At 45.5% G+C, this 11,511-nt stretch overlaps 1 protein-coding gene across 3 annotated transcripts in view; it reads right to left on the bottom strand.

Moving 5' to 3' along the window:
* Positions 1 to 1,960: 1,960 nt before the first annotated feature.
* Positions 1,961 to 11,511, bottom strand: part of LOC104143746 (uncharacterized) — a 187,780-nt gene continuing 178,229 nt past the window's right edge. For 2 of the 3 annotated variants that reach the window (XR_011141310.1, XR_011141311.1), the window contains one exon: positions 1,961 to 7,415. Coding sequence is in view for 1 of the 3 variants with exons in the window: in XM_068944810.1 (XP_068800911.1) it covers positions 5,881 to 5,888; positions 7,309 to 7,415 (115 nt within the window). In the remaining 2 variants the exon portion in view is untranslated. The remainder of the gene's footprint in view (positions 7,416 to 11,511) is intronic. The other variant, XM_068944810.1, reaches the window with a different exon arrangement.

Raw genomic sequence — 11,511 nt, 5'->3', positions numbered from 1 at the left:
GGCGCTGCGGCGCGGAGGGACACCGGGGTATCGGCCGGTGTGGAAAGAGAAAGCTCTCTCCCACTGGGTAACCCGGCAGCAACTGCTATTTCAGTAAACATATCGTTTTGTGCTCAGTAAACACGCATTCCAGAGGAATGCTCTCATTGTTTTTTCGCTCTGTAATGCATTAATGAAGAAATAAAGTTTAGGTTGTGTAATGGTGACAGCTTGAAGTCATTTTGCCTAGTGTTATTTCTCAGCGAAGGCTCAGCTCTCCTTGGAACCGGGGGGAAAGAAAAGACGACCAGATTTTTGCTTCAAACTTACCAACATGTGCAAAAAAAATCAAAACACAACAGCAATTAACTTCTCCCCACATGCCCCAATAAACCTACCTCTCCCGCTCGCTCTGAGCTTTGTCACGTATGGGGCTGTTTATGGAGGAGACGATACAAAGTGGGTTTATACAAGGCTCTTGTTTTAATTTTTGTTTTATATCCACTGGAACCCTCAAGTAGTGAATTCATTTCCTGATATAGTAAACATTTCTGATGGCCAGGATTCTTTCTCTTTTCCCAAATGAACACAAACCCCTGGTCTAGCTCACCAGCAGTGCAGTCTACACAAACAGACGTATCAGCTACATTTTCAAAGAATGCATCTTAAGCACGCAGCTACGAAAATAAACAAACAGCAACGCTTGCATGAGATCATTTCAAACCCTGCCGCAAGTAGGAAGCGAGGGCACTGTCGTCCCTGAAATTTCGCTCGAGTCTTCCACTGCACGTGGAGAAAATACCAGGTTTTCACCATATTGCAGGAAGCACTGTTTTCTTACAGTGACACACCAATCACTGCCTGCTCACTACTAAATAATCTACACATTCCCTCTGATTTGTGACCCTATTTGCACTATGCAAATGCCTCCTGACAGCTCTCTTTTCCTGTCATTAAAACAAACAATGGCCCCTGTAACCAAAAAGGAAATCAGTAACAGGCGAAAGCTGTTCTTTTTCTTTTTCTTCTTCTTCTTCTTCTTTTTTTTTTTTTCCTTCTGGTTCTGGGACTAACTGTAAGTAATTACTCTGAAACACTGACAAACTTTTTCTTCTCCCAAACTGTTTTACTCACCCTAGCAGCCAACCCAACCTCTCTAAAAGAATTGCTCTTCTGAAAGGGCTAAGGATGAAAAAACCCAAACCATTGCTCAGTCAGGTAGAAACACCTTCTATCTTTTCCTTTATACACATCTCTCTCGCTCTATATGTACACAGGTACACACACAAAAGATTTACATGGACTTGTTTTAGGTTCTTCTATACCAGTTACTAGTCTGCCAGGAATAATTTCAATATTGTTCTAAGAATAGGGAAACAGTAAGTAATTGGATAAATAAGAAACTAATAGTGGCTTGGAAATGATGTGCAGCGAGAAAGGCTTTCTCCCCAGTCCTCTCTCCATTTCCAAAGTGCTCATCCCATTATAACCTACTTACCCAGCTGAATGGCCGCATTGCTGGTGGCCGTCCCTTCCCAGTGACAGCTAACCCATACCTGATTTTAGCTCATGACAGTACACAGAAGCTCTGCCTTTGATTTCAGTGGGAAAAGGACTGCATTCAGAGACTTCAGGGTACTTAAACACTCCTGGGATTAGGTTCTTTGTCTTTAAATAATGCGATACACATAATTATAACCGAGGCCAGTTTTGCACCCCTTCACACAACTTTCGTGCCTGCAGGGCTCAGCTCAAGTCAATGGCGCTAATGTTGACATAAGACCATGGTGACCAACTGGGAAATTAGTCCCGTAACACTTGATTCTGTTCTTTTGCAAAAGTTTTTAAATGGTCTTAATGGTTTTGTTTGTGGTACGTGTTCCTCACTCCTGATTGTACTTCTGCCAAGTGGTATTTTTAACTGTAAACACTGGCCTCCCAGAAAATTCGAAATAAAGCAAAACAGAAAAGATGTTCAAAATAAGGTTACAACCTAATTTAATTTATCCCTTGGTAATTGCATTTGTAGGAAATGAACAAGGCAAACAAAACAGAACCCAGCTCTTTCCAGCCATGGCAATTGCTTTCACATGCTGATGCATTGATTACAGCCAGCAGACGGTTAAGTCTCCAACTGTGTCAGGAAAAGTGCGACCGGGCACTTTCAAATAGGACTAAACACCCCTCCAGGGAGGCATGCGCCTCTCAGGCCCCTGCCGTAGGTCCTTGCTCATAGGTGCCACCTATTGAGAGTGAGCCGGCATGGAAACCCCTAAGGATACATGTTCAAATAGCTATTCAGTTTGCTAACCCAACCAGCTCCCCAATTGCCGTCCCTCTTCATGCAATACTCATCCTTAATTCTTTCAGTGCAAGTCAATCTGCTTCATGCTTCGATCCCTGAGGAAATATAGCTGGACAAGTACTCGCAAAACTCAATTAAGCAGGCAACTGCAGTCCCCTCTCCTGGCCTCATTTCAGGAAGATATTTACACACTTGCCTAATTTTGATCATATGAATTGCTCCGAGTAAATTGCGTTGAACTTGGGCCTCTATTTGCAAATGCTGCAGGAACTCTGCAAATGTGTTTGACATTCAGTTATTACATGAATGGTTTCTGTGGCCGCTTTGCAGTCTTTGGGTTGCTTGTAAGCTACGCGGCCTGACTGCCGTTCAAGTATTTGTTATTTGCCCTTTTTTTTTTTTTTTTCATTTCCGCTCTCTTTGCACTGTTTACCTCCGACACGTGGCCGAGTTTCTCCGCTTTGATTCGAGGAGTCCCAAACCCACAACCAGCCTTCAAAACAGTTATGCAAACCCCTCTGCACAAATACTCTCATGAATACAGTTTTGCACAAGTGCTCACCAGTCAGCTCATATTTACACACATATCTGTCCGTGTCCCTGTCCCATGAATATTTCAGTAAATATTGTTGTACCTGCCTAATTATTCGCCAGAAACAATCATTAGGAGGATGACTGCTGCTGCCAAAGTAAACTCACGGTTTTTATTTGAGGGAGTACTTGTAAATTCTATTTTTCTGGTGTTCGCCCTCTTCTAAGTGGACCTCTGTGTGTGATGAAGGCTGTTTACAGTGAAGCTCTGGCTCTTGTGAAACAGGAAAAAACAGGCAGGTTCCTTTGCTTCCTTGCAGCATGCCAATACCAGGTAAGACGGTGCCTCCACTCCTGCTGTCACATCTGTGCAGAAAGGGGACGCCCCATCTCCTGCTCCTCCTCACGCTACAAACCCACGCAGCTGCATGGGCTTTGGATGCTCTCAGAGAGGTAAATTGTAAGAGAGATGGATGGAGGCAGCCCTAAACGAGCTGAGGAAGGTTCTGCCGTTTCCCTGACGAGCCTCCCCATGGCGTCCCTGCTTGAACAGCCATTAACAGAGGGCCGTGATACAGAGAGCGTGATGAGCGCATGGGCGAGTAAACTCATATGCAGTGAAAGCTCATCCCCTAAACAGGGGAAATGTAGGTCCCAGCTGAATTTCTGAAAAGCAGCTCTTTCTGGGCCAGCATAAAGCTGCAGGGATTGCAGGGACTTGGGAGCAGGGCAGCTCCAGCCAGTCCTCTGTGAAGAGAAGAAGCATCTGGATGCCACAGGCAGCTCCAAGATGGCTCATGGAGCTCAAGGATGGCTCATGAAGGAAAGCCAGCTCCATCCGGGCCAACACCGTCAGAAAGCCCAAGCACCTGTGTGAATGGCCTCACTCAAGATTTCTGAGACCAGAACTGGCCTTTGCTACAGTTTTGCTCCTGTATTTGACCCAGCCCCAGGGTGGATTGCTCCCCCCTCACTGAGACATGCAGCATCGACGGCTTAACTGGGAGCTTGGCATCGCAAGCTCCTACTGCACTGAGGAGTCTCCAGGCTGAAAAGTACTTGCTAGTCCTCTCTTCACCCTCACTGTTTTTTGTTTCCCATATTAAAAGCTGATTATTTTGCCTGCTACATTAACCATTCACCTGTTTCCGAGATTGAGGAATGGCTTAAACACTCTTTTGACACAGCCCCTTGAAAATGGATTGCTCTACTGCAGTCAATGAACATAGCGTGGGAAAAATGCATTAATACTTTCACCGGTAACACTAAGGATGGCTATAAATAAACCCTCCCTTACAGTATTCATATATTATTACATCATACAGTCACTTAAAACAGAAAGCAATTGAAAGTGTTGAATAATGTAAGAATAATCGCCTCTGCATTAGTTCCACTGTCATTGGCATTATGTATTGCTTGGTGATATTGCCATACTTGTTACTTCGCCTAGCGTTGCGTGACATTGGCGGTGACGTTAGAATATCAACGGGACTTCTGCAAATGAAATGGAGTACTTTCCACAGTGCATGTAGCTCGGCATTATATAATAAGGATGCTTCACTGGAGAATTTAGTCAGCGTGTGCTTTTTTCTGTCCGTTTCATTTAGGCGAGGTTTCCATTTACTGGGGGAGGTTTGCTCGGTTTCATGAGCAGCGTTAAAGTGGCCATCTAAATCTCCTCACCGAGCCAGGCTCTGACACCCTCATGCACGGAGGCGGGAGTCTGGCACCGCGATGGCTGACTGCGCATCCCACAGGAGTGCTGACAGGCTCCCACTAAATCATGACGCGTTGCGCTGATGAGGTGCATATGGTCCGAGATGACTCCTGCCCGCTCCGATGACTTCCCGATGTGGAGACAAGGCTGAGAGAGGTGGCGAGGGAGGGAAACAAAGATGCTCAAGACTCAGTCGCAAATCATCTGAGCAGAGGGATTCAAATCCACATCACCTGAATTCGGTTCTGGGGCTTTAACACTTCAGCAGGTTCAAGGCTTCTTGCTGAAACAAATCAGGTTACTTAAAAAGGCTATTAAGTGATAAGAAAGCATCATAATTTCTTCATTCTTTTGGTTGTTGCTCTTCTTCCTTTTTTCAGGGGTAAGGGGGAGAGGAGGGGAGTGGGTGGATACACGCCTAGTGTGACCACGCTTAGACCATGGCTCCGTAGCTTTCTTGCTGACTATAGATTTTAATTTCCTCAGTTTTGACAAGCTTCCCCTTAAAAAAACCCCGCAAAACAAAGCGCCTTTCTCTAAACTGGAATGTCTCACTGATTGTTTTCATGGCAGGGATGCCCATCTTAATTACTTTGTGGTCAACAGCGTTCAGTGCTGCACTGATTGTCACTTGTCAAAGGAGCTCCTGTGTGGTACTGAGGACCAAGTCCGGAGGAGAATCTCCACCACAGGGCTTGGAATGAGCTGTTCCAAAAAGCAGTTATTTCAGATGTTGAGAAATCACTTCTCTGAACCTTGTCCTGACATGACATATGACCAATTTCTGCACAAAGATCTGCAGTCAACTTTTATTACTGCTCGGATTTAGCTGTTTCTTTGATTTATCGCAACAATGCACATTCAATATATTTCTTCTGATCTAGAGGCCAGAAATATAACTCCACTCATATGTTTGTATTCTTAGGACTTGGGATTTCACAGATTCAGAAACTCATTCATAGATTCACAGGGTTTAAGGCCAGAAGAAACCATGAGAACATCTGGTATGACTTCCTATATTCAAAGCCATTCAATTGCAGCCAATTAGCCCAGCACTGAGCCCAGTAGCTTTGCTCTCATCTTCCAGAAAAACATCCAGCTCTGGTCATATCAAGATATGGGGATGGGAACTTACCAAAAGTGAGAGACTCCATCACTTTACTCGATTTGAAACTCACATTAATAACAGTTGTGCTTTTCTTTGGCTTCACAGACAGCAATCGGTTCTGTACCTTTCTTCACTCTATAAATGAGCAGCGCGGCCTGGCAAACAAAAATTCTTCAACCTTTGGGGTTTTTTATGCCCATCCTCTGGACAAAAGGCTGAAGTATCACAAGTATTTGTGGGTCAACTATCTACAGAAAAAGAAAGTGGGAGACATGGGGCAGGTCATTGGATACTTTACTGCAGCTTGGGCCATCTAAAAACTTACTGCAAAGCTACTTGCATCATTATTTGTACGTAAATAACACAGAGAACATTGCTCCAAATAAGGGAACAGAAATTTGTCTTTCAGAAAATGTTGGTGTGAGAACTTAGGATATTTTAAAAAACATTTTTCAAACTCCTTTCGTTTAGAAAAAATAACAGAAATTGAATTTGCTGATGAAAAGCACAAACTGACATTTCTCACTGAAACAAGGGCTCTGGCAAGCCATGGCAAAGCGCTGCTGCACAGGTGCACTGTACGCTGCTACCATCTCCCCATCTCCTTCCTGACGTGGCGATAGAGCTGTGTCTCACAAAGTCATACTTGCCAGCTTTGAAATTAGTTGTGCAATCTTACTCGGCATCTTTTCCACGTGATTGTAAAGAATTAGAGCTAAGGAATGTGGCTGTATTTCATACTGTGATGTGTAACAGCGTCCAAGCTGGGGTAGATGGGACTGCTGGCTTCCTGGGAATTACAGAGCGTGGCTTGTTATTATTAACAGTACTGGCCTTGTAGGAGCACTTCAAGGCTCTGTCAGAGAGGACAACCCCAGCACATGAGGTGCAGAGCAGAACAAATTGGCTGTTCCTTAGCTCAAGTAGAACTGCAAGATGAATGCACCTGAGCACTGCGGACAAGGCCAGTTAACTCTATGTCCATTCGCTTCTTACAATTAGCCATCACTGGATGCTTTTTCTGGTCCCTTTCATGAATTGAAGGTATCAAAACACAAGTCTTGGAAAAACAAGTTTTTCTCTGAGACCTCATTTTTGCTGGTATGAGGAGAGCATTTGGACAGCAACGGCTTGTCTGCTTGTAAAACAATATTGGACTTCAAGTCCATGGCAAAGCCTGTTATTTCTGGAAAATTCTGACTTCCTTCTTTCTGGGTATTTCTACAGATCCATCATTTACGAAATAGTTGCACATCCCATGTTGCTAATATACGAACCCCACACGGCTCCTACTGCTTTTATGGGCAGGGAACGGAGGTACAAAAGAGAAACAGAAGCTGAACGCACGGGAAGTGTCTGGTGAAGGAAGGAATTGGTCTCTGCTTTCTACGGGCCATACTTTCTCTTCCAGTCTTACAAGAGGCATGAGGGAGAAACAGGAGGGCTGTGCAGAGCTGTGACCTGTTCCTGTGGATCTAAGCTCTAAGGTCTCCAAATGTCAAAGGCACTTTGGGGAGGGTGTTCAGGCCCAACCTCCTCTTCAGAAAAAACAAACAAAAAAGGGTATAAAACTGCTGTGAAGGAGCCATAAGGGATTTTTCTTTTGCCCTCTTGCTACTTCTGTGGGAATCGAGCAGTAGTGTTTCCAGAAAGCTCGGCCTTGCTCACCCAAGTCTTTGGTGTGTTTGGGGACACCCTTACTACTTCCCTTTCCTCCCCTGCAGAAGAGTCCAACGCAGCTTTGACCACAAAGCCCAGGAGGCCTTGGAGTTTGTCTGAAACAAAAGAAAAAGATTGCGAAAGGCAGTGGTGTCAAATAATGCTTCCATTTAGTAGGAATTTTGCTCCCCTTGCATTCCCAGGCAGCACCTGCTGTGTGAGGCTGTTGGCCAGCTCCTCTGAGCCTCTGTGGTAAAACAAACAAAAACAGCAGGGAAAAAAATTCCTCTTTATAACGCCTGTTATCCTCAGGCTACCTTCCAACACTCCCTCGCCTCCCCATGTCGATGGTACTCTCCAGGGAAACAGGATACTACGAGGCCAGAAAGCCTTGTGCAAATGGACAATTGAGCAACGTAGAAAGAGATCCTGTTTTACTGAAAACAAGACTGTTTTCTTTCTCGTCCTTCATGTCTAAATCAAGAAAGGTTCTTATTGATGTCCCAGCCAAGAAAAGAAGTGACATATTATTACTTCCATGGCAAAAGCAGATTAGGAATTATCCTGCAATAGAGAGAAAAGTATTTGAAAGGATAGGGATGGGCAGTCTGTCCTGCGGAGTGGGGGGACGTCATCTTTGGAGATGTTTATATCCCTGTGCTCAGCCCTGGTAGCATACGTAGTTATACACTGTTCCTTCCCACATGTCATGGTAAGCCATGAAGTTATTTTGTGTTTTGGAGCACTGTAGAACTGGCTGTGCTAGGAGTTGTTCGTATTTCTGTAACATCTGATGAGGACTTTTGTGGCCTTCAGGAGATGGGCTAATCTCTCATGGGGGAATAATGACATCTCTCTTACCTCAGGCTCCCTCTGTGAACTCTGCCTGCTCTGCATAAACTCAACCGAGGAAGAAAAAGCCTTTCAAGATTTTTTCAGGTAGGTTTTTGAGCCTACCTTTAGGCACTACCTCTCCTGAAGCCAAATAGCCCCATGTCTGGCACAGGCACGGATCCACAGGCCAGGAGGGGCTGTAATCATCAACTGCCTGACCTTCCTAGCACAAGCTATTGAGTAGCCCCTGACATCCAAAAGCAGATACAAGGAGCCTTTGCAGAGGGATTTGGGGAGAATGCACTGAGCGTTCAAAGCATTGCTTCCTTTAGCAGGCCTGGTGATGCATGTGGGGAGGCATAGAGGAGATGCCACCTTTCATTACGGCAAGTCAGTATTTCCTCACTGATTACGATTTTTCTTTTGAGCTGCACTGATGTTTCCTGAGCCCCCTTTCCTTGCCTGTTCCTTCCTCTGCTCGCTTGTTACAAAGCCCCTGGACAGGCCAAAGTAGTTTGGGTACTCATGGCATTCACTTTCTCCCTTCTTCAGCTCCTGCTGCCCATCAGTCTATCCCTCTGTAATCCTGCTCTGTTCACCCACACCCCCTTGATCTCCCCCCAAGTTGAGCACCAAGTCAAATGGTCTCAGCACACTTTCAGGTCTATGCTTAGACCATATCTTCACACCTTCCCTCTCTCTTACTGCATACTCAATCAAGGGTAAAGAGAAAAAGAGCAAGGACGCAGGCAGATGGAGGCATGTGCTGGGAAAATCTGGGGTTTGTGAAAGTGAAATGGGAGAAGTGTATGCAATCTTCCACTTTCTTCCTTATCAGAGCTTTCCCAAGTTGTTGGCCAACACCTGCATATAACCCGTCAGGGAGCATGTTCTCAATGTTTTTAGTACTCAGCCTCCAGAGGTGGCCTGTCAGAGCGCCCAGGAGAGACAGCTCAGTTCCTCATTTTGTCAGAATTCACAATTTTAGCTCTGTAGGCTACCAGCGTGTCTGCCAGGACGTCTCCCACTCTCCAACTGAATGATACTCTAAAAAGGGCTCTGGCTCCTGTAGATTCCTGTTCTGAACCACTGTGCTTGCTGTCCAATGTGCACGTCCTTATTTCCACATGTGCTGCTAAAATTGTCCCAGAAGAAATTCAGATCTCACCCTGATACTCTCCATGGTCCAAAAGTGAGGTCTTGCTTCCCTGAGAGAGTCTGCCTTGGGAGAGACCTTCCATTTCTGAACACAGTCCCTGTACTTATGACATGAGACATCACTCCTGTATTGGCCAAATCTAGCACTGGTGATGACAGAGCAGCGGTCTCTCAGACATGGCTACTCTCCACATGCAGGAGGACAGATATCTTCTGATGTTACTTTCATCACTGGGGCGCAGCTCATTTCACCTCACTTTATGTGTCTACAGTACAGGTGCCTACACCTAAGCCAGATGTCCAGGCCCCGACTGTAGCCAGGGAGTTATGGGACAATTCATTCGACCAGAGGAAGGCTTCTCCTTTTGGATGATGTGAATCACTCTGCAAACTCATTTGTGTTGATTAGCTCACCTGTGATTGTAATGGAAGTTTAGACGCCTAGCTCATTTGTGAAGACCTGCACTGGAGACACTTGAAGTTAGGTGAGACAAGTAGAGGATGCCTGAAGTCAGGTTTCCCACTTCTGGACTGAAATCAAAGTGGAAATGACTTTTCAAAACCAGCACTGAATTGCAATCAGAAGTTTTAGACTTGTTAAAGACATCACGAAGTGATGGTGAACTGCCTGTACGAATCAAGCATCGAATAGGCCTGTCTGCCTGTAGCAATCTAGAGATTATTCCTGGGATACTTTGCTAGCACTGTTAGCTCATACCTCTTGAAACTCTCCTGCCTTGTTAACACAGTCCTACTGATTTTGGTGCACATTGCGTTATTGACTCAGGAGTTTTATCTGTCACTTCATTTTCTTTAGCAGAAAGCTTAACACTAGTTTTAGCACTGGAATTGCTGTGAGTGCCATTGCTGAAGAACTTCCCAAGCCACCTGCCATAGTCCATTGCTCCTGTGTGCAGAAGCAAATGCCCTAATGCCTGTGGCTCCTCCAGTGTATCTCCTAGAGAGGAGAGATCCCAGATAAGCAAACAGTATCCGGTTGTGATCCTTCTTCCTGACCCCCTTCCTCCCTCTACATCCCTAAAATCAGACACAGCACATTTGCTTTGCTCTGCAGCTCTGTAATTTCAGGCCAGAGTTAGCATTTAACTAGTCCGAATGGTGCAAGCCCGCGTAATTACTGTTGGGATTGTGCTGTGTAGGCCTTGTGTAAAGAGCTCTCCTCAAATAACCCAGCTTGAATGTCAGAGCCCGTGCTGTATTGTATTTCACATTCTGGCTGTGGGAGCGTTTCCCCAGCAGGAGTCAGGGCAACAAATCCCTTACTCTCACAGGAGGGCCCCATAAAATGAATGATTCTGGATCTCACGCTTCTGAGGAGGTCTCGCTTACTTCAGCAGTCGCCTCTTGTACCAGAAACGATCATAGGGGATAGAGGGAGGGAAGGCCTGTTTTGCAAACTCTTCCATATCATATCCCCTGGGTTAGAGCAGGAAGACGTATCACGGCTGTGCTCTCACCTCAAGTCTATACCTTCATATAAATGTTTAAAAAAAAAAAAAAAAAAAAAAAGGAGAGAGGGCAGATAAACCCTGAGGCTGAGACTAAATCAAATGCCTCCACTGGAAACGCTGCTCAACTGCTGGCTCTGGGCGGTTCACAGTTACTCCCCACTCAGATTTTCCCGCAAGAAGCACTGATGGGAATATGTTTATGGGGTGGTAACAAATGAGACAGTTCCCTTGCGCTCCACATGCGCCGTGTCCAAAACGCTCCACTCCCTCATGGAATAGCTAGCAGGATCCCCTTCGCCAAATCCTGGGGCTCGGCAGCCAGCACGGCCACCTCGCCATCCGTGTCGGAAACCTGAACTCCCCCACTCCTCAGGAGCGGGCGGTTGTTCCCTGAACTATCTCCTGTCCCTTGTTATCTTGCTTTCCTTGTCAGCCAGTGAACTGTGAAGCAGCAGCGGAGAGAAAAATGAACTCTGACCTGATTTTTTTCCCTACAATTAGCCAGAACTGTGCTTTTTATTTTTATTTTTTCCTCCCCACTTTTTAAATGATTAATAAGACAATCTGGTCCTCAGCTTCTGCAGTGAGGCGAGTGTGCTGACAAAGCACTACGATGCCTCTTCCAGGTCACCCGGCAGCAGGCCATGTCTTTATGAAAACATCAGAATTGGAGGGACTTATTTGAGGAATTTGGAGACTGAGACGCAGGAATTTCGCCCTTCAGACCCTGGCAACTGCATGTCTGCAG

The sequence above is a fragment of the Struthio camelus genome, chromosome 5 (assembly GCF_040807025.1).
Source record: "Struthio camelus isolate bStrCam1 chromosome 5, bStrCam1.hap1, whole genome shotgun sequence".
Taxonomy (NCBI): domain Eukaryota; kingdom Metazoa; phylum Chordata; class Aves; order Struthioniformes; family Struthionidae; genus Struthio; species Struthio camelus.
This window is presented reverse-complemented; position numbering and strand designations above follow the sequence as displayed.